Source organism: Ovis canadensis, chromosome 13 (genome assembly GCF_042477335.2).
Source record: "Ovis canadensis isolate MfBH-ARS-UI-01 breed Bighorn chromosome 13, ARS-UI_OviCan_v2, whole genome shotgun sequence".
Classification (NCBI taxonomy): Eukaryota; Metazoa; Chordata; class Mammalia; order Artiodactyla; family Bovidae; genus Ovis; species Ovis canadensis.
Genome location: NC_091257.1, coordinates 32520105 through 32547617, shown reverse-complemented (window position 1 = coordinate 32547617; position 27513 = coordinate 32520105). Strand labels below are relative to the sequence as shown.

Genomic DNA, 27513 nt, shown 5'->3' with positions numbered 1-27513 from the left:
AAACTTTTCTGGTACAGAGTTCCTCAGAGAAATTACAGAACAGGCAGATTCATTTTGGATTTCCTTCATTGGATCTGAAGAACATAGATGTAACTGAGTTCTTACCCCAGCGTTCCCCTGCCTGACATGGGAGGACTCGGTGGTTTCTGAGTAGGAGGATTTGTTCTCGACAGTGTGCCAGTTCTTGCAGGCTGGTTATTTCCATGCTGAAATGTGGAAAGAAATGCTTTTATTTTTATATCAAATTGTTCTCTTGGTGTTTTGACACCATGTATTATTATTTTTAAAATATCAGAATGTGAAATAAGGATTCCCAGACAGCTTTAATAACAGACTTTGGTACTATATTTTAAAAAGTCAAGATACCACTTGCACTTGGCTTTTCGTATTATTTTGCTCCCTTTATGCCAATTAATTGCAAAATACAGGTGAGATTACTGAATTTTATATATTATTTTATTGTTATACATGGTCACTGAGATCTAACTTTTCTGCAATTCAAATATTCGGATTCCTGAAAATTTTCGAAACATGTGCATGAATATAAACTACAGATCTCAGTGTCAACTTGCTAAAATATTCATCTGAAAAATCACCTCTATCCCAACAACTCAGTAACAAAGTCACATGTAATGTCTGGGAAACCTCCTAATTGTAAGTCAATAAAAGCAAGGCAACTATCAAAAAATGAGCAAAGCAATAAATGTTAGCAAAATTAATGTTCCTATAATAATGCAGATGTCAATATATCTTTGATATATTAACACATCCAAGCTAAGTGTTGCTGATTTGAACTGGGTTTGAGTATATTTAACCCATATAAATCCTATGGGGAAAAAAGCAGACAGACATAGGAGAAGTTTTCAAGTTTTAGTGGCTCTGCAGCCTCTATCAATACAGAAGGAATACTGTGGATCAAGTGATAAGTAGTATCTCTTACCTTGGCTTTTAGCCACTTTACGTTGGCAAAAAAGGGGGGAAAAAGTAGAAATTAATTCTAGATATCTTATCTGATAGGACAGTTACTTGATTCATGTTAATAAGCTTTTACCCAGTCATAGTTCAAGTATTTTATAAAGAAAAGACATCCACGAGCAGTAGGGAAATATTCATAGGTATCACATATTCATATTTATTCAAAGTAATATATTCATAAGAAAATCACCACTTAATTATATCAATCTCATGCAAATTATGTAATTTTTTAGGTCAGTATTTTATCCTATCAAACTAATTCAACTGAATCATGGATGATAAAAAACAAACCATGATTTAAATACAAACACCATAGCTCATTAAATGTATGGCTATTTCAGTGCATCAGTGCACAGACCTTAAGACTACTGGACAATGGATGCTCATGCTTCATTATTGGAATGGTACAGAATTTTAAAGAGTGATCAACTGTAAATGTTAAAATCCAAAACTACAAGTTGCTTCCAAATTCAGAAAAGGACCTAGCAGCTCAGGGTTTAAAACAAAATTACAATGCACCATAACATCTTAGCCAAATTCTAATTAAGGAACAAACAAATAGGGTCTGGAAACCCTCTCATGTGAAGCTTAAGAATCCAAATCCAAAGAGGCCAGCACTAATAGATAAGAGTTTGTTTTAGTTCTAAATTTCCTTCTGAACAAGTCTGACCAAAATTCAAAACTGAAAAAAAGCTGCTTTGATCCTGAAGGCTACATCTTTGAAACCTGGCCAGCTTATATATAGAACTAATGTGTCCAAAGCAGCCTACTTGCAACATGCCACTTAAGGAAAATTATCTCCAGATTGAAGTCTTTTTCTACATTGAGGAAAAAGGGGTTTCCTCAAGTTCTTTCCATCTCGTTTAAATTTGTATCTTATCATTTTTCAAGTGACCATAAAAGCAACATTAAGGAAAGCATCCAAAAATGGAATATACCTTGACCCACATTCTTATTGCTAGAAACTGTGCCAGAACTTTGGTATTCTTTAACATTTGTTTAGAATAACATGGCTCATTATTATCTAGATTAAACAATGTCTGGAATCCTACCTTGCCACTACATTTCACACCTGGATTTAGAAATTAAATTTGAATAGCCTCATTATCTTTGAAGAAAAGACATATTAATGTGATAGCATTAAAACACACTAAATACTATTCTAAAGTAACATCTTCCCTCATATGCTGTTTCGAGTGAATGAGAAAACAAAAAAATAGCATTCAAGTATAAACTAGTCCCAAATGAAAGGGTGTAAGGATAATTTATTTGGGAATAAAAATTCTACTTGAATTCTGCTACTGTGTAATGGTGTAACCTTTACCTGTTATGGAGCACAGGCTCCTCTGTTAAGTGTGTGTAAATTTACACAAAGATGTTGGGAATGCTGGAAGGAAATGATCTCTATACCTTACAACTCAAAATGTAATTGGTTAGCAACTTAATGTTCCACTTCACTGTCCCACTTCAATGTCCCCCAAGCACGTTTTAGAAATAAAACATCTTAAGGAAATAAAACTCACTTCATTTCCTTAATATTTACATTTATGGATGAGTCAGTTTACCATCTCCCTGGACTCTCAGGTTGAAAACAATAGAACTCTTATTCCACCCTATCTGCAGGCCTTAAGTAGATCATAAGCTTCGCATACCACAGGAATGAAAGTCTGTAAGATGCCAATTCCTCTTTGAAATGATTCATCAGTTTATTCCTGTAATAAAACTGAAACCTTTAAAAACACCATTCCTATGTATTATAAAGCTTCAGTGTTTCCATTAATAAAATGGAACAACCCTTAGATCACATGATCTTTTCAAAGCTTGAAAACAAAGACATATGTGGAAAATCCTTCACAAGTTATGAACCAGGCTCTATAGCCATTATTATTAACAAATAATTTTAAATGTTTCTACTATGTATTCAAGTTTACTCTGAAACTGTACAGCCTGCAAATTTTTAAGAGAATACGATAGGAAGACACTTACCTTGACACCGTGGCCCACATCATCCAGAACTGTATAGTCAATAGGTTTCCGAATATACCTTACAGGTCGCTCCATGTTCGCAGGTGCTATTATTTTGTGAGTTCTTGATGTATTCTTATTTGTTGTCAAAATACCAATCTCTCTTCGAGCCACTTTTTCTTTATGAATGTCCACAGTCTATATTTTAAATTTGAACAAAGCAAGAAAATATTGTTTGGCAGAGTAAATAATATATATAATGTCCACATATTAAGACTGTATCACATGTCTATTTTCCAGTGAATACTACTACATGCTCCCCTTCAAAATTAAGCAAATTAATATCTTTGACATCAAAACATGGAATCTCTAAAGCTGATTAAAAGCACCAACTAAACTATTGGTTTTGATTCCAAAGTGATTCTGAGGGAAGCGATTCTCTCTCCCAAAGACCTGGTGTGTGTGGAAAGGGAGGGTTCCTACTCTGTATCGCCTACACTTTGTTTTGTGGAGATACAGACCAGATAAAGAAATCAGTAATTACAACTAGATGAAGTAACCACCATAGTGACACATGCACAGTTTATTTGCAATTACTCTAAAGGTGTTCAGAGCAAGACATCCCACTAGGTTGAGAAGGCTTTAATAGAGTAAGTACATTTTAAAAAATAAACAGACACAGGCAAATTATGGGAATTATTTAAGGCAAAAAGAACAGCATATTACAGACAAAGGTTTAAGGAGGCAAAAAAAGAAGACCAGAGAAGACCAGGGGTTACAATTTGGCAGCAAGGAGCCCACACATCTGCAGCCTACCTACTACTGGCCTTTATAGCTTTAAAGAACGTGGGTTTTTGTTTTTCTTATTTAACTGTCAGTATTTAAAAAAAAAAAAACAAAACAAAACTGAATAGTAGTCAGCACATGAGAAATAAGTTACACAACCACTCAACAGTTTAAGCTTTGGCCTAATAGTAATGAGTGGGTAGCCATTCCCTTCTCTAAGGGACCTTCCTGACTCAGGAATTGAACTCAGGTCTCCTGCATTGCAGGCAGATTCTTTACCATCTGAGCCACCAGCAAAGTCCCAACAGTAATGAAAAACCAATAAAAAATTCAAATTGAGCAGTATCATCAGGTCTGTATTCTAAAAGATCCCTCTTGCACAGGAGGACAGAGAGAAGACTACTGGGATGATACCAGTTAGAAAGCAGTGAGAAAACAGAAGCATGTGAAATGAACTGAAAGGGGGTGGAAGTGGGGGGGAGGGGGACTGTCAGGAAATAAAGGTTAATGTTATGTGTATTTCTGCACACCTTGTGAGAAGAGATGCTGATTCCCTAGCCTTAGAAGACACAGTGTCTCCTCAAAGCACAAAAGGCACGCTTACTGTCCAGTATAACAAAGATAACGTCTGAAGGCTTACTGCCCATTATAAAAGAGCTGGTCCGCTAAGCTGGGAGCTCCTTTCCTGGAACACACCTGACTGTGTACAGCCAGGCACCACCTGGCTGTCTCGGACACATCCTATAGAAAGTGGGGCTGGTGTCTGACACAGTGTTGACTATGACCATAATAATGACCTTTGTCTCTAACCTGGAGTCTTACGTCTTCTCACATCTATGGAATTGTGGCTGGCTTAACTTGTGAGCATCTGCAAAGGGTAAAATCTCAAACCCCTCACAATGTTTGAAGCTGCGGTAATGAAGATGGAGTGCTGACAAAGACAAAACTTTTTTGGGTTGGAATGAAAGGATAGCTAATGAAAATTGAGAGAAGTCCATGGGAATTGTGAGTGAACATGATCAACTCGCATGGTCCCCCAGGCAGTGTCTGGTCCTCTACTTCACGGCTTAGTAATGAGGCTGAACTGGGGCAGCAGCTTCAGGCTGAGTACCAGGAAGTAGTTTCAAAAACAGCAGCCTGAATGATGCCCTGGCTACTGTCAACTACTCACTAAGCTCACTCAGTGGACCCCGAAAATAACTAATAATATTTATCTGCAGAGGGAGGCTATTCTTTCAGATATATACTGAGCATGAAAGAAGGAAAACTGTAACGACTCTAAGCAGGACCACGAGAACCTAGAACTCTGGCTAGTTTGCTTGGGAGACTGAAGGGTCGGAGGGGACACACAATGCTTGTTAAAGAAGAAAGGCAACAGCTGGCTATCTTCCTGCTCAGTCCCTCCTGCAGTTTGTCTTCTCAACCTTCTATTCATTCGAGATGAGGCAAAGACCTCGGCATTTTCGACAGTGGGCCCTGCCTGCTGTGAGACAGCTTTGGCCCTTTGGGGAAACTTTCCCCGAAACAATCTCCCAAGGGCACTGATTTGTCCTGCAGGCTCTTCCATCCTAAATTGGGTTTTAAATGATGATGAAGGTTAATTCACCAGAGAAGGAGAAACTCACCCAAAGATTAAATTCTGTCAGCCCTGCCAGCTTCAGAAAACACCCAGTCCTACGTTGAGATCAAGCAAGAATTACAGAGCTGGTCTTCTGACAATGGAGCAGCCAAGAGCCCATGTAAGGTGAACTCCTAAAAACAATGATGCCACCGTGCAGATCAAGCCCAAGTCAACCAAGGGGTACAAACTCATGGCCCCCGCCAAAAAGTAATATGGCTGTAGCTGCTGAATAAAGGTGTTCCTGACAGAATGGATGATGTCCATCAGCAATGATGACCTTGCTATAGGAAACAGAACGCAGGCCTTTTAGGTGGGCCCGAAATGCTCGCAGCCACAGCACTGCTCAAAACAAATAAACTGACCTTGTTTACTGGAGCACAGTCGCTCTCTCCCAACCTCCCCAAACATCCTTAAGAGAAAGATGATTAAGGGTGAGGCCAAGTTCTCCAAGTCCCCAAGGGAAATTGAAGACCAAGCATACCTGTGTGTGTGAGATCCCTCTGGGGAAGGCAGGACGTTTTATAGCTGGCTGATATCAACATAGTGGAGCCCACATCCCCATCCTGTGGAAGGAGAGGGTATCTGCTTTCAGCTACGAGCTTTGGGGGTGGTTCACAGTGGGGAACAGAAGCTAATGCGTCCTTCTGGGTGGGGTTCTTGGGACCAACTCAATGGATTACTGTTGTGCTTCCACCAATAAATGTATAGTTGGTACTGATATTTTTCATGCTTGCAGGGTGAATGCTCTTAAAAGCCGGAGGAGATTATGCCAACTGGGAAAGAGTGGCATGTAGAAAAGCCCTAGTGGTCCCAGTGTCCACCATCCTTAGGACCCCTCTGAGTACAAGTTTCTGTGCATGGATGATTTTACTGACTGGAGCCTCTGGAAAGAGGAGCAGCCTCCATTGGAGGTGCCCCTTGGGTTTGGTGTATTCAAGAATGCAGCCAGTCTAGCTCCTATGACATCCCAGCTTTACATGAAAGAGTAGCAGCTACATCTTTAGGGAAAATGTCTCTTCCATACTGCCACCTAAACCAACGCTGTTGATTCATAGAAAGTGAAAGTGAAGTCGTCCAGTCGTGTTGACTCTTTGCGACCTGGTGGGCTGTAGCCTATCAGGCTTCTCTGTCCATGGGATTCTCCAAGCAAGAATACTGGAGTGGGTTACCATTTCCTTTTCCAGGGGATCTTCCCGACCCAGGGATTGAACCCAGGTCTCCCGCATTGGAGGCATACACTTTAACTGCTGAGCCACCAGGGAAGCCCGTTGATTCACAGAGGATCCTCTAGATGCCTGGGCCTGGTGCATTAATAATTCAACTGAGCTGACACCCTGTGGTGTTCTCTGGGCCGTTGTGTTGACCTCAGTGCCAGCTACACAGAATTGAGAAGTGGGTATGGCTGCTATGCTCCGTGGGCGGAGCTCAAGGATGTTCTCACAGATTTGGCCAATATTCCCTGTGATATACCTTGTGAGATTTTTACTGATCTGAGGCTGGTACCCATTGGGAATAGCTGTTTGGGTCTGCTACTTGGAAAAGGACAGACTGACATCTTAAACATGGGCCATATAAATTGTGGAGACAAATCATAGTTGCTGATGAGAACATGTGGGTCATTAACACATGGCCATGGTAAGGGCCCACGGTCTGACGAGGTCAGCTGCAGTCCAGCTGCTGATGAACCCTGCACTGCCCAGGCCACCATCAATGGCAGCAGATCCATTACCATTCCAGATCCGTCAACACGTGGACCACCATGAACAGACACAGAGTAAAGGACTGTTCCTCATGCAGAGGTAACCACTGCATCCCACACTGTGAGTCCAGGAGAAAGACCCATCTGTCTCCTGGAGAGAGACGCCACATATCCCACCATTGGCAGACTAGCTACATCTGACCTTTAACCCCATCTTCAGATCATCAGTGGTGCCTTGCATCAAAGGCACTCTTTCATGTTATGGTATTACAATCCCGATCCAACCTGCTGACTCCAGCCAAACCACCTGCCAGTTCCTTCAGGTGTCTTTCCAACCACCACCCCCAATTTCTGTAGCTTTTCATTCAGTCACCCCAAGGGGCAGATGAATGCCACCTCACTGGTGGCATAGACAAGTAAGACAGATTTGACTGACCACCTTCAGGTAATCCTCCCAAAACAAAACAACTACTAGATTCAAATATTTGTACTGAACTGGGAGCCCTGATGCCTACAACCTGTGCAGGAGAGGACACTGGAGAAACAGCTGGCCTGTGCTCCCTTCGGTAGGTCCCACCTGTGCTGCGCGGGGGCGGGGAGGACACTCTTTACAGAAGTATTTAAGTGGAAGTCAGGCATTAACTTACCTCCCCCCAGAAATGTGGTGACTTGTACTTTAGGGGTGATTCTAAGAGACCCTCAAGCATTTAAGCAAGCACCACCAGTAGATCCTGTACCCGCAGACAGCTACAACCTCTCCAAAGTATAGCTATTCTTGACTAAGTAGGAGGGGCTCCCCAGAGGCATAACTGATTTGTTAATTATGTGCAGTCTGCTCCAAACTATTTAATCCTAAAATGGGAGTTATCTAATTAGAAAGGGTGGTTTGAACAGTCCCTGCCTTAAGCTGAGGTGAACAATGACATCATATCAGCCCTGGAGCCATTCGGGTCAGGGTCAACTATTCAGGTCAGGTCAGTATTGTTGGGGATGACAGAACCGCCCCAGACTTCCTTCCTGCAGACCAGGCCAAGGCTGTGCTTTACAGCATCCTCCTGCAGTACTTGCGCGAGGCAGAAAGGCAGTGCAGAAACTTGAAGAGAAAGCCACTTGGCTCTCTAGAGCAGACCCTGAAGGGTTATAGTATTTGTTCAGCTGGCTGGTCGAGGACCCTGGGGAGCCAAACCGAGGTCAATATTGCAGTTTGGCCTCATTCCGCTACCATGTTGATAGTACATAAACTGAATTACATGTTTTATGAGACAAATTCAATGGCTCTGGTCCCAGGTTCTGTCAGACAGATTACTCAGGGTGGTCAATCATAGAAAATTTTGCCAGAAGCCAAGAAGGTAGAGAAATCAGGGATGAATACTGTTGGAAGGCAATTACCCTTGGACCCATTGCATTTCTGTACATCTTGTAGGTAGAGGCACTCTCTTTGTCCCAGACTATTTTAAGTATGTCTACACAGTAAACAGCGAGGAAGGACAGAAATGTCACCCTCAGGAACAACGGGCAGGTTTGCTCACTGTCTCGCACAAAAAGATGTCATCTCCCTCCAGGGTTAAGGTCAGGCAGGCTTTCTGCCCATTATGGAAGTCTGGGGGGGCTCCTCTCCTGTAAGGGACTATACTACACATCCGGAAGCGTCACCCACCCTCCTCAGAGTCTATGGAGCTCCGGGTTGGGAAAAGCAGCATGGATGCCAACAACTCTGGCTCCTGCCCCTGTCAAGTCTTACGTCTCTGACTGAGAAATCCTGTGTCTTCTACCAACATCCATGAAACTATGGAGGGAGCTAACTTGTTAAACTGGAGTTAGCTAAATTTGTTTGTGTGTATGTATGAGTGTGTGCACATGTCCGCATGTACCCCTACGTATGTCTTAAACACTTTTCTTTTCTAGCAGGTCCAGCACAGGATTAACCAGTACAAATTTTAACTAAATTTTACTTGATACGGAATTAAAGTTTTGGTACTTATTACTCCACAGAAGGGAAAATCTTGAGATTTCATCAGAATATTAAAAAAGATAGATCACCTTGGTTTGCTCCTAATCCCATAGATGCTCATTCTCTGTCTCCTTTACAAGGTCACCTGACAGATAAGGTGCCTCCAGGTTTAGCCATAGGTTCTTCCCCTTTACAACCTGCCCGTGACAAATTCATCCACATTCAGGTCTAAATTACTACACATCCATAAGCTCTTCTCCATCCTAGACCTCTCTTCTACACTACAGAATCATACAAACACCTGTGATGTTCCTCTTGGATATTTCAATGGTACCTCAAAATGAACGTGCCCAAAATATACTAAAATATACAAAATATACAGAGTTGACTTAACCCCACTTCCTCCTTCAGTTCTCTATCAAGTTAAACAATTCAGACATCTAAAACTCACTTCATATCCAGTACCATTAAATCTTGTCACTTTTGCCTTTAGGTTACAGAAATGTGTTTCCAACATTTCAGTTCAGTCAGTCTACTATCATCTCTCACCCTGGCTACTGCATCTGTCTTCTCACAGGTCCATTTGCAGCCAATCTAGCCTCTTTCCAACTGTTCTCCATAGTATAACCACTGTGATCTTCACCAAAAAGACTAAACTTGAGAAGACAAAATGAAAAAATCTGAAGCTATCTGCTTAATCCTTCTTAAAAGAACACCCCATACAGTTTCCAGTCTTCATGGGGAAAAAAAAAAATTCAAAATGGCTCAAATATCACGGTGTCCACAACTCCCTTTAAAATCATCTTTTTTTAAAAAAAATCCTTACTTCCCTCAAACACTGTAGAACTATTCAGGACATTATTTCCAATTATCTGAAAAATTTCTGCGTTTACTCCCTCACCAGTCTCCTAACTGGGAATGAGGAAAGTCTACCTCCCTACCCGATCAGTGGCGTATAACCCTCCAAATGGCAAGGTGAGTGAATGCGGCAGCGGCAGGAGGGGCACAGGCCGGAAACGTCTGGATGATGGCACGATTATGGTCACCAAGCCAAAGTCAGCCTTTCCAGGGAGACTGGTTCCTCCTCACACTTGAATTTCCTTACTTTCACACTTTAGCAGTCAAAAGAATCAGTCTGATATAAAGAAAATTAATTTTCAACTCTAATAAAGATAAAATTCAAGAGTCTTCTAAGTTGAGAGGGACTAGCAGGTTGCAGCCGGAGAAGGCAATGGCACCCTACTCCAGAACTCTTGCCTGGAAGGTCCCATGGATGGAGGAGCCTGGTGGGCTGCAGTCCACGGGGTCGCTAAGAGTCGGACACGACTGAGCAACTTCACTTTCACTTTTCACTTTCATGCATTGGAGAGGGAAATGGCAACCCACTCCAGTGTTCTTGCCTGGAGAATCCCAGGGACAGGGGAGCCTGGTGGGCTGCCGTCTATGGGGTCACACAGAGTCAGACATGACTGAAGCGACTTAGCAGCAGCAGCAGCAGCAGAAGCAGGTTGCAGCACCCTTACAGCAATCTCTGGCCCCATGAAGCTCAGGTGAAACCACTACAATCAACCAGATGTACTATAAAGCCAAAGTAAGACAGCAGGGTTCTTAAATAGAGTTAAATAAATAGACCGATTCAACAGAAGACAGAGCTCAGAAACAAACTCATCATGATCATAAGGAACCTTGTTACCTTACAGTGACTGCACAGGGCCGAAGAATGCATTACTTAAACAGGGCAACTAGTTTGCCAGACAGAAGCACAGAAAATGGACCCCTACCCCACACTCACTAGAAGGAAAAACCAATTCCAGATTAATTAAATATAAATGCAAATAAGTGGCAAATTTATACTTGAACTATTACATTAATGAGAATGAACTACTCTGAATGAAATATACGAATTACAGATAAATAGTAGAAACATAAATTTAAAAAAGCAAGTTATATACAGGGTTTGGTTTTGACTACATATAGCCTGAATCTATTTTTATAAAACTCAAACCCAAACAAAACTAAACAATAACTATTTAAGGATACAAATACATGTGATAAACTATAAAAGGGCAAGAAAATAACATTCCCTGGGAGTAGACTGAAGCACACAGGTAGAACTGACCATCTTCTAGTAAACTTTGGTGGTAGAAGCACATGTTTATTTTGTTATAAATTTTATGTTACATTTATTCTTTTGAATGTTATTAAGTATAACTTTTTGAAGTATTTAATTGCACAAAAAGCACAAACAGAGCAGGGAGAAAAAAAAAAAAAAGACTAATATTCCTGGAGCACCATCATAAGACTCCATAAAAGAAACCTCACTTTAGCCAGCTGTATTTGGCAGGCCAAACAGAAGAAAACAGACTGTGGGGGGTTGGGGTGGAGGTGGAGGTGAGAGGGATAACAAGCAAAAGGAACAGAACAAAAAAAGGCCAAGAGGCATGAAACCACAACATCTGCCTAGAGATAAGAGACAATTAAAAGAGCATGAATAAAAATAGGTTGAACTGTACTCATATTAAGGAGTTACTAAAGAAAGACTAAAAAGCTGGAAAACCAAATTTAATGGTTTCTTCCTAAAGGGTCGAGTGAGCCCTTAATAATATGGGAAGGGGAAGTAAATAGGAATAGGTGAAACAACTTGTGTAGAAGGCGAAGGTCCAAAGAAAAGAACAGGCACAGTATTCCAAGAGTGATTCTATCTAGAAAGAATAAGTTTTCTAAAATGAATGTCGAAATAAAAAAGAAAAATTTCACAAGTAGATAAGATTTTTAAATTGCCCTTTTTTCAGGTTTAACTATGAAATGCTTCAAACATGATGATAAAACAAACATTCATATATACACCACTTGGATTAACTACAGATTAACATTTTCTCTTATTCCCTTTTAAGACATGATTATTTAAAGTTATTGTACAGAAATTCATTGTTTTAACTATACTCCCCCTTAGCACTTTAGGAAGTTCCAGGGTGGTAAAGGGGGTAGGGGGTAAAGTTGGGAAGGAAGGAAAGAAAGCATATGCTCCTTTTAAATATGTTCTCCAGAAAAAAAAATCCTCTTTAATTATCGAAAGACAGGCTGGAAAGAATATGACACAGCAAAACTATTCAATATTTCACATATTTTCTACACTATCATATTGGAAGGGCTACCGTCCCCATAAATGCCAGTGTCCATACAGGGAGGCTTTATAGGTTTCAAGCAAAGAAACTTGTATGTAAGTAAAATCACAATAAATGCTCATTGAAAGAGTAACCACCGAATGAAAACCAAAATACTTTTGCCCTGAATAGAAAAAGGAGGAGTATGAAAGGGGTAGAAAAAGTGTAAAAGAAGCCTGAGACAAGCCTCACACAGGAAGCCTTCAGCCAAGAAAGAGACAATCTTTGTCTGTTACAGCTTCTTTTGGAGCAGACTTTGGAAATGGCCCTCTGCCCAAAATTCTGTGTTACAGGCCTTTGTTCAATAAGCCTGAAACAAGGTCCCAATCAACTGTGAAGTTAACTTGATTCAGAATGACCTATATATACACACACTATAAAAAAAGATCTATTTAGAAAAGATGAACTACAAAATAAGACTCTGGTGGAAAAACATAATATAATAAAACACTCAGAATCATTCCAAAATATTTTATCCTGGGAAAGACTGTCACTAACACTCTGGCCTACACTCACTTTTTTGGTACAACCCTAGGACATTTTTCTGTCCGCTAACCTCCTGCTTAAGAATATAATGTACACTTTACAACACTCTACATGGCAATTATGTGTCCACCTCAAAAATATATACTTTTTGTTATGTGCTTGATTTAATAATCTTATCCAAACCAGGATTTAAAGTAAATATGAACTTTTAAGAGGACATTAGGGAGGAAGGGGAGTCTCAAGAGGGAGGTGATATATGTTTAATTATGGTTGATTTGTGTTGTATGGCAGAAACTGACACAATACTGTAAAGAAATTTTCTCCCCCCAAAACACTTTTTTAAAAAAAGAACATTAGGTCACAGTTCATCTTCTACATGTCAGATCATGAACTTGTACTTATTCCCAACTACTACTCCTTGTTGTTGTTCAGTTCAGTCGCTCAGTTGTGTCCGACTCTTTGCAACCCCATGAATTGCAGCACGCCAGGCCTCCCTGTCCATCACCAACTCCCGGAGTTCACCCAAACCCATGTCCGTTGAGTCAGTGATGCCATCCAACCATCTCATCCTCTGTCGTCCCCTTCTCCTCCTGCCCTCAATCTTTCCCAGCATCAGGGTCTTTTCAAATGAGTCAGTTCTTCCCATCAGGTGGCTGAAGTATTGGAGTTTCAGCTTCAACATCAGTCCAACCAATAACACCCAGGACTGATGTCCTTTAGGATGGACTGGTTGTATCTCCTTGCAGTCCAGGAGACTCTCAAGAGTCTTCTCCAACACCACAGTTCAAAAGCATCAATTCTTCGGCGCTCAGCTTTCTTTACAGTCGAACTCTCAAACCCATACATGACTACTGGACAAACCAGAGCCTTCTAGATGGACCTCTGTTGACAAAGTAACGTCTCTGCTTTTCAATATGCTGTCTACGTTGGTCATAACTTTCCTTCCAAGGAGTAAGCATCTTTTAATTTCAAGGCTGCAATCACTATCTGCAGTGATTCTGGAGCCCAGAAAAATGTTTTAATATTTCAGGAGTGTCCCTATCCTCTCGAAAAGATAATACATTAAAAATTCTGTAGAAATGTCAGGCGTTGTAATACAATGACTTCAAAAGCACAGACTCAAGAACCAAACTGCATAGATTTAAAAGCAAACTCTGCTGCTGCTGCTGCTGCTAAGTTGCTTCAGTCATGTCCGACTCTGTGCGACCCCATAGACGGCAGCCCACCAGGCTTCCCCGTCCCTGGGATTCTCCAGGCAAGAACACTGGAGTGGGTTGCCATTTCCTTCTCCAATGCATCAAAGTGAAAAGTGAAAGTGAAGTCGCAGTCGTGTCCGACTCTTAGCGACCCCATGGACTGTGGCCCACCAGGCTCTTCCGTCCATGGGATTTGCCAGGCAAGGGTGCTGGAGTGGGGTGCCATTGCCTTCTCCAAGCAAACTCTACCATTTGCTAATCGTGTAGCCTGGAGCAATTACTTAACTATTCCATGCCCTCACAGTTATCTTATCAAACAGAGGAGGTTTAAAAACAAGTAATTTTATCAACTTCACACAGTTAATATGAAGGTTTAAATGAGCTAATATGGATAAAGGATTTTCAACAGTGTCTATCATCTGGAAAAAACTAATGTTAGCTTTTATTGTTATTATTCTTTGTTCCCCAATCCATACTCAAGTGTTTAACTGAGTTCACCAGATGGTGTTAAACCAGTTAAAGCTTATAGCCTATACCAAATACAACTCTTACAAGGAATCTTAGAAATTAAAAATTGTTACTTAGTTCATTTAAGTCATGCCAGCTATATTAAACATACAATAAGGAGTACAAATCGAATCAGTATGATCAGAAGAGTTAAACCTAACATTTCAAAGGGATTTGGAGTGTACTTAATAATAACCCCTTCCGAGCCTCATTTCTTTCATATTCATCACAGGAATATTTTTGGTCCTGTAATTCTTACAAGAAAGGATATCATTTGGGGATATTCATAAAGAAAGAATATTTAAAGGTACAAGTTGGTAGATTAAGAGAACTGATTACACTGGTTTTATATATTTACACAAACACACACACACATCATGCTGCTGTGCTGTTTAGGTGCTCAGCTGTGTCCGACTCTTTGCGATTCCATGGACTACAGCCTGCCAGGCTCCTCTGTCCATGGATTTTCATGGGATTTCCCAGGCAAGAATATTAGAGTGGGTTGCCATTTCCTTCTCTAGGGGAATCTTCCTGACCCAGAGGCTGAACCTAGGTCTCCTGTACTGGCAGGTATATTCTTTACCACTCTGCATCTGGCAGGTATGTACCACCTGCCACACATATACACATTTTTTTCCCTTCTCCAGAATGATAAAGGGATATAAGAGGAGAAAAATGAGTGGACAAGAATGTCCAACAAATCGTTAAATATCAGAAAGCAAATGGAGGCAATGTTAACAGGAGAAGCTAGAACCCCAAACACCCGCAGATGCCAAGGCAATTTATCCTGAAAGAAAAAAAATGACCGTTGAGAGGCTGAGAATTCGGAAGCAACAGGTTCTTTAGACTACAAAAGTGAGGAAAAAAATCAAAATCACAATGAGATACTACTTGATATCCACTAGAATGGCTGTTTAAAAAAAAATAGAATAGAGCTTCTGAGCACGTGGAGAAGCTGAAACCGGGACACACTGCCAGTGGGAATGTGAAATGGTGCATCCACTCAGGGTAACAGTCGGCAGTCCCCTGAAGGGTTAAACACAAAATTACCACAGGATCCAGCGGAAATATTCCTCTCACAGGTATATAACCAGTGTACCTGAAAACATGTCCAAACAGAAACTGGTACACAGATGTTCACAGCAGTGTTATCCATTAATACCCCCAACTGGAAAAAATACAAATATTCATTAACTTATAAATGGATACATTTGCTATATCCACAAAATAGAATACTATTTGGAAGTAAAAAGGAATCCGCACTGGCACGTGCTCCAATATGGACGAGCTTTGAAAACATCATGCTAAGTGAAAGAAGACATCACAAACGACCACTTACTACATGACAGCATTTCTATGAGATACCCAGAACAGGCAATCGATAGGGAAAAAAGTAAACGACCACCTGCGAGGGCTAGGTGGAGAGAGAAGGCAGGGACTGAGGAGTGAGAGCTAAGAAGGATGGAAGTTTCTTTTGACATAATTACGATACTCTGAAATTTTTGTGGTGATGCATGTGCAACTCCATGAATATAACAAAAGCCACTGAACTATACACTTTAAGTTGGTAAACTGTATGGTATGTGAATTCTATCTCAATACAACTGTTTCTCTTTTAAAAGTGAGTAACAAAGGAGAGGTTAAAACAGACAATGCAGAAATACAAAGGATTATAAGAGACTAATATGAACGACTATATGGCAATAAAATGGATAACCTGGAAGAAATGGACAAATTCTTAGAAAAGTTCAATCTTCCAAGACTGAACCAGGAAGAAATAGAAATTATGAACAATCCAATTACAAGCACTGAAATTGAAGCTGTGATCAAAAATCTCCCAAAAACCAAAAGCCCAGGACCAGATGGCTTCACAGGAGAATTCTACCAAACATTTAGAGAAGAGCTAATGCCTATCCTTCTAAAACTCTTTCAAAAAAATTGCAGAGGAAGGAACACTTCCAAACTCAATTCTATGGGGCCACCATCAAAGACAACACACACAAAAAAGAAAACTACAGGCCAATATCAATGTATTGCAACATAAATGCAAAAATATAGATGTAAAAATCCTCAACAAAACTTTAGCAAACAGAATCCAACAACACATCAAAAAGCTCATACACCATGATCAAGTTAGGTTTATTCCAGGAATGCAAGGATTCTTCAATATACCCAAATCAATCAATGTGATATACCATATTAACAAATTGAAAGATAAAAACCATATGATCATCTCAATAGATGCAGAAAAAAATTTGGACAAAATTCAGCACCCATTTATGATGAAAACTCTTCAAACAATGGGCATAGAAGGAACCTTCCTCAATACAGTAAACACCATATATGATAAGCCTACAGCAAACATTATTCTCAATAGTGAAAAACTAAAAGCAGCCTCAAAGATCAGGAACAAGACAAGGGTGTCCACTTTTACCACTATTATTCAACATAGTTCTGGAAGTCCTAGCTACAGCAATCAGAGAAGAAAAAGATATACAAGGAATCCAGATCGGAAAAGTACAGCTCTCACTGTTCACAGATGGCATGATACTGGACACAGAAAACCCTAAAGAAAGTTTCAGAAAATTACTAGAGCTAATCAGCGAATTTAGCAAAGTTGCAGAATACAAAATCAATACACAGAAATCACTTGCATTTCTATATACTAACAATGAAAAATCAGAAAGAGATATTAAGGAATCAATCCCACTCACTACGGCAACAAAAAGAATTAAATATCTAGGAATAAACTCACCTAAGGAGACAAAAGAACTGTACACAAAAGATTATAAGACACTAATGAAAAAAATCAAAGATGACATAAGCAGATGGAGAGATATTCCAAGTTCCTGGGTAGGAAGAATCAATATCGTGAAAATGACTATACTACCAAATGCAATCTACAGATTCAATGCGATCCCTATCAAATTACCAACGGCATTTTTCACAGAACTAGAACAAAAGATTTCACAATTCATATGGAAACACAAAAGACCCAAATAGCCAAAGCAGTGCTGAGAAAGAAGAATGGAGCTGGAGGATTCAACCTTCCTGACTTCAGATTATACTACAAAGCTACAGTCATCAAGACAGTATGGTACTGGCACAAAAACAGAAATATACACTAATGGAACAAGACAGAAAGCCCAGAAATAACCCCATGCGCCCAATGGTACCTTATTTTTGACAAAGAAGGCAAGAGTATAAATGGAGCAACGACAGCCTCTTCAATAAATGGTGCTGGGAAAACTGGACAGCTACATGTAAAAGAATGAAATTAGAACACTTCCAAACACCATACACAAAGATAAACTCAAAATGGATTAAAGACCTAAATTTAAGACCAGAAACTACAAAACTCTTCAAGGAAAACAGAACACTCGATGACATAAATCAAAGCAAGATCCTCTATGACCCACCTCCTAGAGTAACGGATAAAAACAAAAGTAAACAAGCAGGACCCGATTAAACTTAAAGCACAGCAAAGGAAACTATAAGCAAGGTGAAAAGACAACCCTCAGAATGGGAGAAAATAATAGTAAATGAAACAACTGACAAAGGATTAATTTCCAAAATATACAAGCAGCTCATACAACTCAATACCAGAAAAACAAAGAACCCAATTAAAAAGTGTGAAAAAGACCTAAACAGACATTTCTCCAAAGAAGACATACATATGGCTAACAAACACATGAAAAGATGCTCATCATCACTCATTATTAAGTGACGTGAAGTCACTCAGTCGTGTCTGACTCTTTGTGACCCCATGAACTGTAGCCTACCAGGCTCCTCCATCCATGGGATTTTCCAGGCAAAAGTACTGGAATGGGTTGCCATTTTCTTCTCCAGGGGATCTTCCCGACCCAGGGATTGAACCCAGATCTCCTGCACTGTAGGCAGACACTTTACCATCTGAGCCACCAGGGGAAGTCCTTTATCGTTCATTATTAGAGAAACGCAAATCAAAACTACAATGAGACATCACCTCACACCAGTCAGAATGGCCATCATCAAAAAGTCTACAAACAATAAACGCTGGAGAAGTTGTGGAGAAAAAGGGAATGCTCTTGCACTGTTGGTGGGAATGTAAACTGATACAGTCACTATGGAAGACAGTATGGAAATTCCTTTAAAAACTAGGAATAAAACTACCATATGACCCAGCAATCCCACTCCTAGGCATATACCCTGAGGAAACCAAAACTGAAAGAGACACATGTGTCTCATTGTTCACTGCAACACTATTTACAATAGCTAGAACATGGAAGCAACCTAGATGTCCATCAACAGATGAATGGATAAAGAAGTTGTGGACATATACACAATGGAATATTACTCGGCCATAGAAAGGAACGCCTTTGAGTCAGTTCTAATGAGGTGGATAAACCTAGAACCTATCATAGGGAGTGAAGTAAGTCAGAAAGAGAAAGATAAATATCGTATTCTAATGCATATACATGGAATCTAGAAAAATGGTACTGAAGAATTTACTTACAGGGCAGCCGTGGAGAAACACATAGAGAACAGACTTGTGGACTTGGGGCAAGGGGAAGAGAGGGTGAGATGTATGGAAAGAGTAACATGGAAACTTACATTACCACATATAAAATAGATAGCCAATGGGAATTTGCTGTATGGCTCAGGAAACTCAAACAGGGGCTCTGTATCAACCGAGAGGGGTGGGATGGGGTGGAAGATGGGAGGGGGCTTCAAAAGGGAAGGGATATATGGATACCTATGGTTGATTCATGTTGGGGTTGGATAGAAAACAAAATTCAGTAAAGCAATGATCCTTCAATAAAAATTTTTTTTTAAAAAGTGAGGAATAGAGCTAAAAGCTGGAGAATTAACTGTCTATTAGATTTGGGTAAGGCCTGCTCACACCACCAAGTGACAGTCTCCGTCACATATTTATAGTTTCTACTTAAGCATTTTAGTTCCACATTCTTAAACAGAAGCAGACTAGAACCACCAGATCATCTGAGACAACACAGCAGGGCAGGGTGAGGGAAGACCGAAAGCAAAACAAAAACTAAGAAGAAACTCCCCCCTGGATTTTGTACAGATTAGAGGAATCCTTTTCTGAAAAGGATTTACATTACATGAAATATATATGTACGTATTATATGAAGCATAAAAGATAATTCATTGACAAAAACCCAACTTGTGAAAAAGAAACAAACATTCCGAAACATTAGAAAGAACAGTAACTGATACACTGGAATTTATTTTTGAGATGTCTTCCAAAGGTAAAGAAACAAAAAAGGAAAACAGCACCAAAACATTAATTTAAAAGGTCTAATATCTGAATCTAGAAAAAAATGGGAATATATGAATCTATGAATATTCCCAGAATATACAGGAAAACAAATTAAAGAAATAACAAACACATAGCACCCCAAAATACAGGAGCATATCCCCCAAATACCAGCATAATGTACTTTCAAAAGACCAAGTTATATCCCTGTGAAATTTCAAAATATCACAGCTAACAAGAAAAATATTCCAAAGTTTTCAGAGAGAAAAAGGCAAGTTACATACAAAGAATCAGACACATCAGACATCTCAGTGACAATACTGGCAGCTAGAAGAAATGGACAATCCTGCCTTTCAAAGTATGGAGGGAAAATAGTTTTCATTCTAAAACCAAAGCAGTCCAGCATAGTGACAATAAAGCAGATTCTAAAGCCAGACTTCCTGGTTCAAATAATGCCATTTAATAGATGTATGGCTGAACAAGCCAAATAACCTCTGTGAGCATCCGTTTTTTCATCTGGGAAGTGGGGTTGTTGTGAGGGTGAATTAACTCACAGGTGTTCACATGGGCAAAACATCTGATACACAGTTCTGTCTTAGTCGCTCAGTGGTGTCAACTCTTTGCAACCCCATGGACTGTGGCTCACCAGGCTCCTCTGTCCATGGGATTCTCCAGGCAAGAATACTGCAGTAGGTTGCCATTCCCTTCTTCAGGGGATCTTCCCAACCCAGGGATCGAACCCAGGGTCTACTGCATTGCAGGCCTGATACGCAGTAGTTCCTATTAAAGTGCTCTAGAGAACAAGACTGAGTATAGAAAGGGGCAAAACAGATCTCAGCTTTTCACTATAATCCTCTGGTAGTATCTGACTGGCCTGGGCACACTCACATACTATCAGACAGGAGGAGGGAATTGTGAAACCAAGTCCAGTGATAACTGCTCAGTAGAGAATAACATCTGAGGTGGGGCAAGATGGCTGCTGAGCGGAGCTTGTGGGTCGTCGGGCTCTGCCCTGGGTCCTGATTGGGTAGGATCATTCAGGTCCTCCTACTGCTGTGGCTTGCGGCCCGCGGAGGCGCGCTGTACTTCCACATTGGGGAGATGGGAAAAAAGTGCTTTATTGAGGAGATTCCGGACGAGACCATGGTTATAGGGAACTACCGGATGCAGCTCTACAACAAGCAGCGAGAGGAGTACCAGCCGGCCACCCCTGGGCTTGGCATGTTCGTGGAGGTTAAAGACCCAGAGGATAAAGCTATCCTGGCCCGGCAGCATGGCTCTGAAGCCAGATTCACCTTCACCTCCCAGACCCCTGGCGAGCATCAGATCTGTCTTCACTCTAATTCCACCAAGTTCTCTCTCTTTGCTGGAGGCATGCTGAGAGTTCACCTGGACATCCAGGTAGGTGAACATGCCAACGACTACGCAGAAATTGCTGCCAAAGACACGTTGAGTGAGCTGCAGCTACGAGTGCGACAGCTGGTCGAGCAAGTGGAGCAGATCCAGAAAGAGCAGAACCACCAGCGGTGCCGAGAGGAACGCTTCCGGCAGACCAGCGAGAGCACCATCCAAAGGGTGCTGTGGTGGTTCATCCTGCAGACCCTCATCCTTGTAGCCATCGGTGTCTGGCAGATGAGACACCTCAAGAGTGTCTTTGAAGCCAAGAAGCTGGTGTAGCCATCCCAGGCTTCCCAGGCCAGCCTTCCTTCCTGGCTGGGGAAGAAAGGACCTCCTGGACTGACTTCTGTCTGGCAGGAGGACTGGTTTCCAGCCATGGGTATTTGGAGGGGAGACGGGCCACAGCCCAAGCCGAGGGTAGCAGCTTGGCTGGCTAATACTGATCAAGTGGTTGGGTAAATGCCTGCCCCCTCCCCGGGCCCTTTGCAGTAATCTGGTGAAGCCACCGGGAGCCCACCTCAGAATCACAGTGTTACTGATCAGGGATGGGAGCCTGTTGTCTGGGGTGACTGGGGGGAGGGGAGCGGGTGGGCAAGCCAGTCTTCCTTTGCTAACTTGGAATTTTGACCAGACCGGGGCATAGCTGTGATTCCCTGCCACCCAGGAAACCTCACTATTCCCTCCTTGGGCCTAGACCCAGCCTGCTGGTCCAGGGTGTGTGTCAATTGAGGGTGGGGTATAGGGAGTTGCAATGTGGGAAAGTAGCCCTGAGGTTGACCCCAGGTTCTTTATGTGGTTGTTCTTTTGGGGACTAAAGAAACTTGGGTCAGGCCAAGCAGAGGCCTTGGTGCTGGTTGGGGATGGGGCCTGCAGAGTCTTAGTTACTGATTTCATTTTCAATAATCTAGGTTTGTTACATTGGTTTCCCAATTTAAAAAAAATTGAAAAAAAAAGAATAATATCTATATGCCTTTAGCTCGAAGGAGACAGAAATAGAAAACACAAATTTGTACTGAAAGAGAACCACTTGACCAGTCAAGAATAGAAACAGGAAGTAATAAAGAGAGAGTCTTGGTCTGGTTGAGCATCAGGATCAGAATAACCCAGGACAGGTGGGGTCAGATTAAAACAAAAAAGGCAGTTTGTCAATAAGAGCAAAACAGAGTACTCAAAGAAGAGAAACTGACTTTAACCACAGTTAAATGACAAGCTTGTTCAAAGATGAGATTCACTGAGGTTTTGGGGGTTGGTTTTTTTTTTTTTAAGGCTAAATTAAAAGCATTTAAAATTAAAAGATAACAGGAAAACAAAAAGGAATACCAACTGAGGCGATATGGCAGATTAGATACCTCCAAACTCTCCCAGTTATGAACTGCCTAAACATACTTGATAGATTCGTTAAAAATTCGAAGTCCAATATTAAATACAGCAAACAAAATCCAGGGAGGAGGGAGAAGGGGGGGACTAAAGATCAGAACAGAAAACATCAAAGAAGTTACTCCACAGAGGTTTGCTGGCCACTAACAGACTTAAGACTTACACCAAATGGGAACAAGGGCTTCCCTGGCAGCTCAGCGGTGAAGAATCTGCCTGCAATACAGGAGACCCCGGTTCAATTCCTGGGTCAGAAGATCCCCTGGAGTAGGAAATGGCTACCCATTTCAGTATTCTTGCCTGGAGAATTCCATGGACAGAGGAGCCTGGCAGGCTACAATCTATGGGGTCACAAAGCGACTAACACTTTCTCTTTCAAATGGGAACAAAATAGAAGGCCTTGGTTTGCTGAATGTGGGAAGGTAGAAGTGACATGGCAAAAGGATCTCTGCAGATGTGATTAAGAATCCTGAGACAGAAAGATTATCGATTACTGATATGAGCTTATGTCATCACAAGAGTGTTTAGGAAACTAATACACACACACACACACACACACACCCCTGAGGGGGAGGGGGAGGGCAGTTATCCAAGAAAGTATAACAAGTTCCCATGTTTTCAGGTACAAAACTCTCAATAGTCCTTGATTGATCATACCCCAAGAACACCTGACAGAATAACAGAATAAAACTGTCTAGGAATACATCTTCAATTATCTTACCAACGAATCACCCTCAGCATGCAGAGAGATCTCAAAGATGATATCTTAAGACAGGCTCACAACCAAAGTTTATAAAACACGTAAGGAAACAATCACCATAAGCAGGAGGCAGTACACACACACATGTGTACATACATACACACATACATGCATATATGCACGCATATATGCACATACATACACATGTATGCATGCGCACATATATGCACATACACACACGTGCACACTTACACAGTAAGGCCTCCAGAGAATGTTAACCCAAAAGAGAACGTTAATCCAGAAGAAAGGAAACCAATGGAATAGATGACATGAATAAAAGGTAGAAAATAATGGTGGCTCATGTGAATCCAAATAGTTCAATAACTACATTAAGTGTATATGCAATAAATGCCCCAGTTAAAAAAAATGTTACACTATTTTTGTTTTTAATTTTTTATTCTTGGCTTGCGGGATGTCAGCTCCCCATCGAGGGATTGAACCTGGGCCATGGCAGTGAAAGCTGGAAGGAATGCTAACCACTAGCCTACAAGTGAACTCCCACACTGTATTTTTTGTAAAATCCAGTTATTCTTAGAAGAGGCAAATCTTAACTGGAAAAAGTTGAAAGTAAAAGAAAAGGCAGATGAATGGATAAGAAAGCTGTGGTACATATACACAATGGAGTATTACTCAGCCGTTAAAAAGAATTCATTTGAATCAGTTCTGATGAGATGGATGAAACTGGAGCCAATTATACAGAGTGAAGTAAGCCAGAAAGAAAAACACCAATACAGTATACTAACACATATATATGGAATTTAGGAAAATGGCAATGACGACCCTGTATGCAAGACAGGAAAAAAGACACAGATGTGTATAACGGACTTTTGGACTCAGAGGGAGAGGGAGAGGGTGGGATGATTTGGGAGAATGGGAATTCTAACATGTATACTATCATGTAAGAATTGAATCGCCAGTCTATGTCTGACGCAGGGTGCAGCATGCTTGGGGCTGGTGCATGGGGATGACCCAGAGAGATGTTGTGGGGAGGGAGGTGGGAGGGGGGTTCATGTTTGGGAACGCATGTAAGAATTAAAGATTTTAAAATTTAAAAAATAAAAAACTAAAAATAAAAATAAATTTAAAAAAATAAATAAAAATTTAAAAAAAAGAAAGTAAAAGAAAGGGAAGGATATATTCTGTATGTTAACATGGAGTATATTAACAGTATCAAGACAAAATAGGCTGTAGTTTTTAAGAACTCTAGGGCCAGAGAGTATTTTATTCCATATTAATGCTGTCTTTCATCAAAAACAGTTTTACATGAATTTACTCAATGGAGGTTTTATAATTTATACTTTGCTCTTTGAAAAGAACAAACTAAAAACATTAGAGAAGCTACTTTCATGCCAAGCTTGGAAAAGGGAGGGGACAATTTCAGAAAAAATGAACACGTGTGACTGCACATAAAACTGCAGGTGGCTAGAAAGGAAATCAGCTCAAAGGAAATATAACTAAAAATAGGCTTAGAACAGCGGTCTAATGCCTTCGTTTGGATTTTCAAATTATTTCAGAGCTAAAATGCACACAATTTGTTTTTAACCAAGAGGGTTATTTTAGAAATAATTTCTGCCACAATTAAGTACATTTATTTATGTCTTAGAAGTTCTCAAGTACCACTTGCAACTCAGAGACCAAAGGATTTTTAAATGTGCAATGATCTTAATGGCAAAATACAGCACAGTTAATAATTTTTGACAAGTTGAAATAAAAATTCCTATGACAATAAATTTTGCTGGATCTCTAACATAACAAAACATTCTTAGGGGTGTTATGCCCTGATGTGTGTCATGCCAGATTCTTTAATAAAATGCCTCTATCTTTAGATATTATTATGAATTTACAAGCCCTAATGCTAGAAACACTTAGAAAAAGACTTAAAAGTAAGCAAAAAAGTTTTCTTAAAAAAATTAAGACAATGAAAGTGGTTTTTAAATAGGAAGCTACTGCCTCCAAAGTCTCTTTATCACATGAATTTACTCATGAAGAAACATTAAACATATTCATACCGACATTCTACAAATGAACTGGTCTATAGTTTTCAAAAGTATCAAGGTCAGGGAAAGTTGCGCGTAGACTGAGGAACAGTGGCAGACTGAAGAAGGCTGAGGAGACAGGATAACTAAATGCTTCTGAACTGGCTCAATTTCCCATAAAGTTACTGAACAAACTGGCAGACTGAAGTAGAAATTTGAGTAGAGAGTAGTAATATATCCATGTTAATCACCTGATTTAACAGCTATGCAGTAGCATGTATTTGTGTCTAGAAAATACACACCCAAGATTTCAGGACTGATGGGGCACCATAGCAGCAGGTTATTCTTAAACAGTCCGAAACAAGAAAGTTCTTTGTCCTATACTTGCAATTTTCTGTGAGTTTAAAATTGTCGTTCCTTCCCCTCCAAAAAAAATATTTGAAGTCAACTTTACTACTTACTCACAAAAATGAGAGCAAGATTTTTTTTTTTAAGTTCACTGACTCAGAGGTATTTAGCAATCAATGTTCCATTAACCTATGAAGGAACACAACCAAGAAAAATTTCTCTAAGATAAGGATACAATGATTTTTTTCCCCATCAATTGAAATTAAAAGGGGACAGGCCCCATTCAAAACTGTAACAAATTCCAATAACTCTGAAGTCTCTTGCATTGAGCTTCTCTAAAGAGACTCTGTGACCTTTCACTATAATTTCCTTCCCTTTTATTTGTTGAAATTAACGGATGCATGCATGCTAGGCACTGGGATGATCACAGCAGAACCCCATGGAAGGCAAAGGAACAGGACAAATTAACTAGGTAATTCTAATAATAAATGCTTTGAAAGGGAACTATAGGATGCTGTAAAAACAATCAGCAGACAATTCTAATAATATGTGCACAGGTAGGAGACAGGGCAGAAAGGGGCATTGGGGAAAATCACCCTTCAATAAAATTCAGGGTAAGACCTCAATGATGAGTGGAAGGGACATGACCACATGAAACACGCCTGTAACAATATGAGTCATGTATGCAGACAGACTTTTATCCCTAGAACTTAAAAATCCTAGATGGGCTAGTAATAAGAAATAAAGCCAAAAATAAAGGCAGGTGCCAGGCCTCTTAAAGAACCTTAAATGCTATTAAAAAGATTTTAAGATTTTTATTCTTGCAGTCCAGTCATTAACCTCCAAACCGTTTTTACTGTTTGTCCTAATTTCAAGTCAACGCTTACACAGAACCTCAATATGTAATATAAACAAAAGCAGCACTAACCTCGCTAAAGTGTAAACAGAGTGCTCTAGAACTTTATCAGCTGAGCCTCCTGCTTCCCTAAGTGAGAGCAAAGGCAAAAACAGGAGAAAAGAGATGGGCCCAGTATGAGACATAACAAGCTGGGCTGCATTAGCCAGACTTCCAATCAGAAACTGGTGAAATATTCCAATTAGAAAAATTCAAAGACCACTTATAACAGAGGGACTAAACACAAAGGAATGGGAAGGGATGGGGAACAGAAGTAGGTACAGGAGCCAATGTTCTCAGCAGAAGGAGCTAAAATCCTAAATCCAAAAGGACAAGGGCAGAAGGATCACCAGAATGAGGAGGAAGAAGTCACCCAGACAGGGCCACCTTGTGAGGAACACGGACTTGTCCTGGAGACAGCCAGTCCACTGGGAAGAAACCAGGTTAATAAATGTTCTGAGCTTTCCTTCCTCACTGCTACTGACCTGCCCACGTCCACACTGGCTGCACTCTCTCTGAAGCCAGAAGTCGCAGATGCCCATGGACATAATCCATATGGTAAGCCTCCCAGGACAAAGACCAAAGGGGAGAGAAAAATCAAGGAAGATCAAACAGAAGTTACCTGTCATATAGCAGCAGGCACAGAAGTACTGCTGCTGCTGCTAAGTCACTTCAGTCGTGTCCGACTGTGTGCGACCCCAGAGACGGCAGCCCACCAGGCTCCCCCGTCCCTGGGATTCTCCAGGCAAGAACACTGGAGTGGGTTGCCATTTCCTTCTCCAACACATGAAAGTGAAAAGTAAAAGTGAAGTCACTGAGTCGTGTCCAACTCTTAGCGACCCCATGGACTGCAGCCCACTAAGCTCCTCCGTCCATGGGATTCTCCAGGCAAGAGTACTGGAGTGGGGTGCCATTGCCTTCTCCAACAGAAGTTACTAGGAAAGATCAAATCTACTCTTCTGGAACCAATGAAATGCTTTCCACGAGGCCAAGGCAATTAAACTGAAGTTGAAGAGTGACCAGGAGTTAGGCAGAGCAAATCGAGTAGGTACCCATTTCAAGCAAAGGGACTGGCCACAACAAAGGCACACTGCTAAAGCACTATGTGAATGAGGAGGTGTGAAGCCAAAAGTAGGGAGGGGAGGGAGAGACAGA

The 27513-nt window shown here is 40.7% G+C and overlaps 1 protein-coding gene and 1 pseudogene across 12 annotated transcripts in view; one reads left to right on the top strand and one right to left on the bottom strand.

The window, feature by feature from the left end:
* The window catches only part of ABI1 (abl interactor 1), an 85523-nt gene that overhangs the window by 22742 nt on the left and 35268 nt on the right, over nt 1–27513 (bottom strand). For 7 of the 12 annotated variants that reach the window (XM_069547303.1, XM_069547304.1, XM_069547291.1 and 4 more), the window contains exons 3-5: nt 2962–3138; nt 941–955; nt 106–206 (exon numbers count right to left, since the gene is read on the bottom strand). In XM_069547303.1, the coding sequence (XP_069403404.1) occupies nt 106–206; nt 941–955; nt 2962–3138 (293 nt within the window). The remainder of the gene's footprint in view (nt 1–105; nt 207–940; nt 956–2961; nt 3139–27513) is intronic. The other 5 variants (XM_069547294.1, XM_069547298.1, XM_069547295.1 and 2 more) reach the window with 1 other exon arrangement.
* LOC138417369 (transmembrane emp24 domain-containing protein 9 pseudogene) lies at nt 19074–22361 on the top strand (annotated as a pseudogene).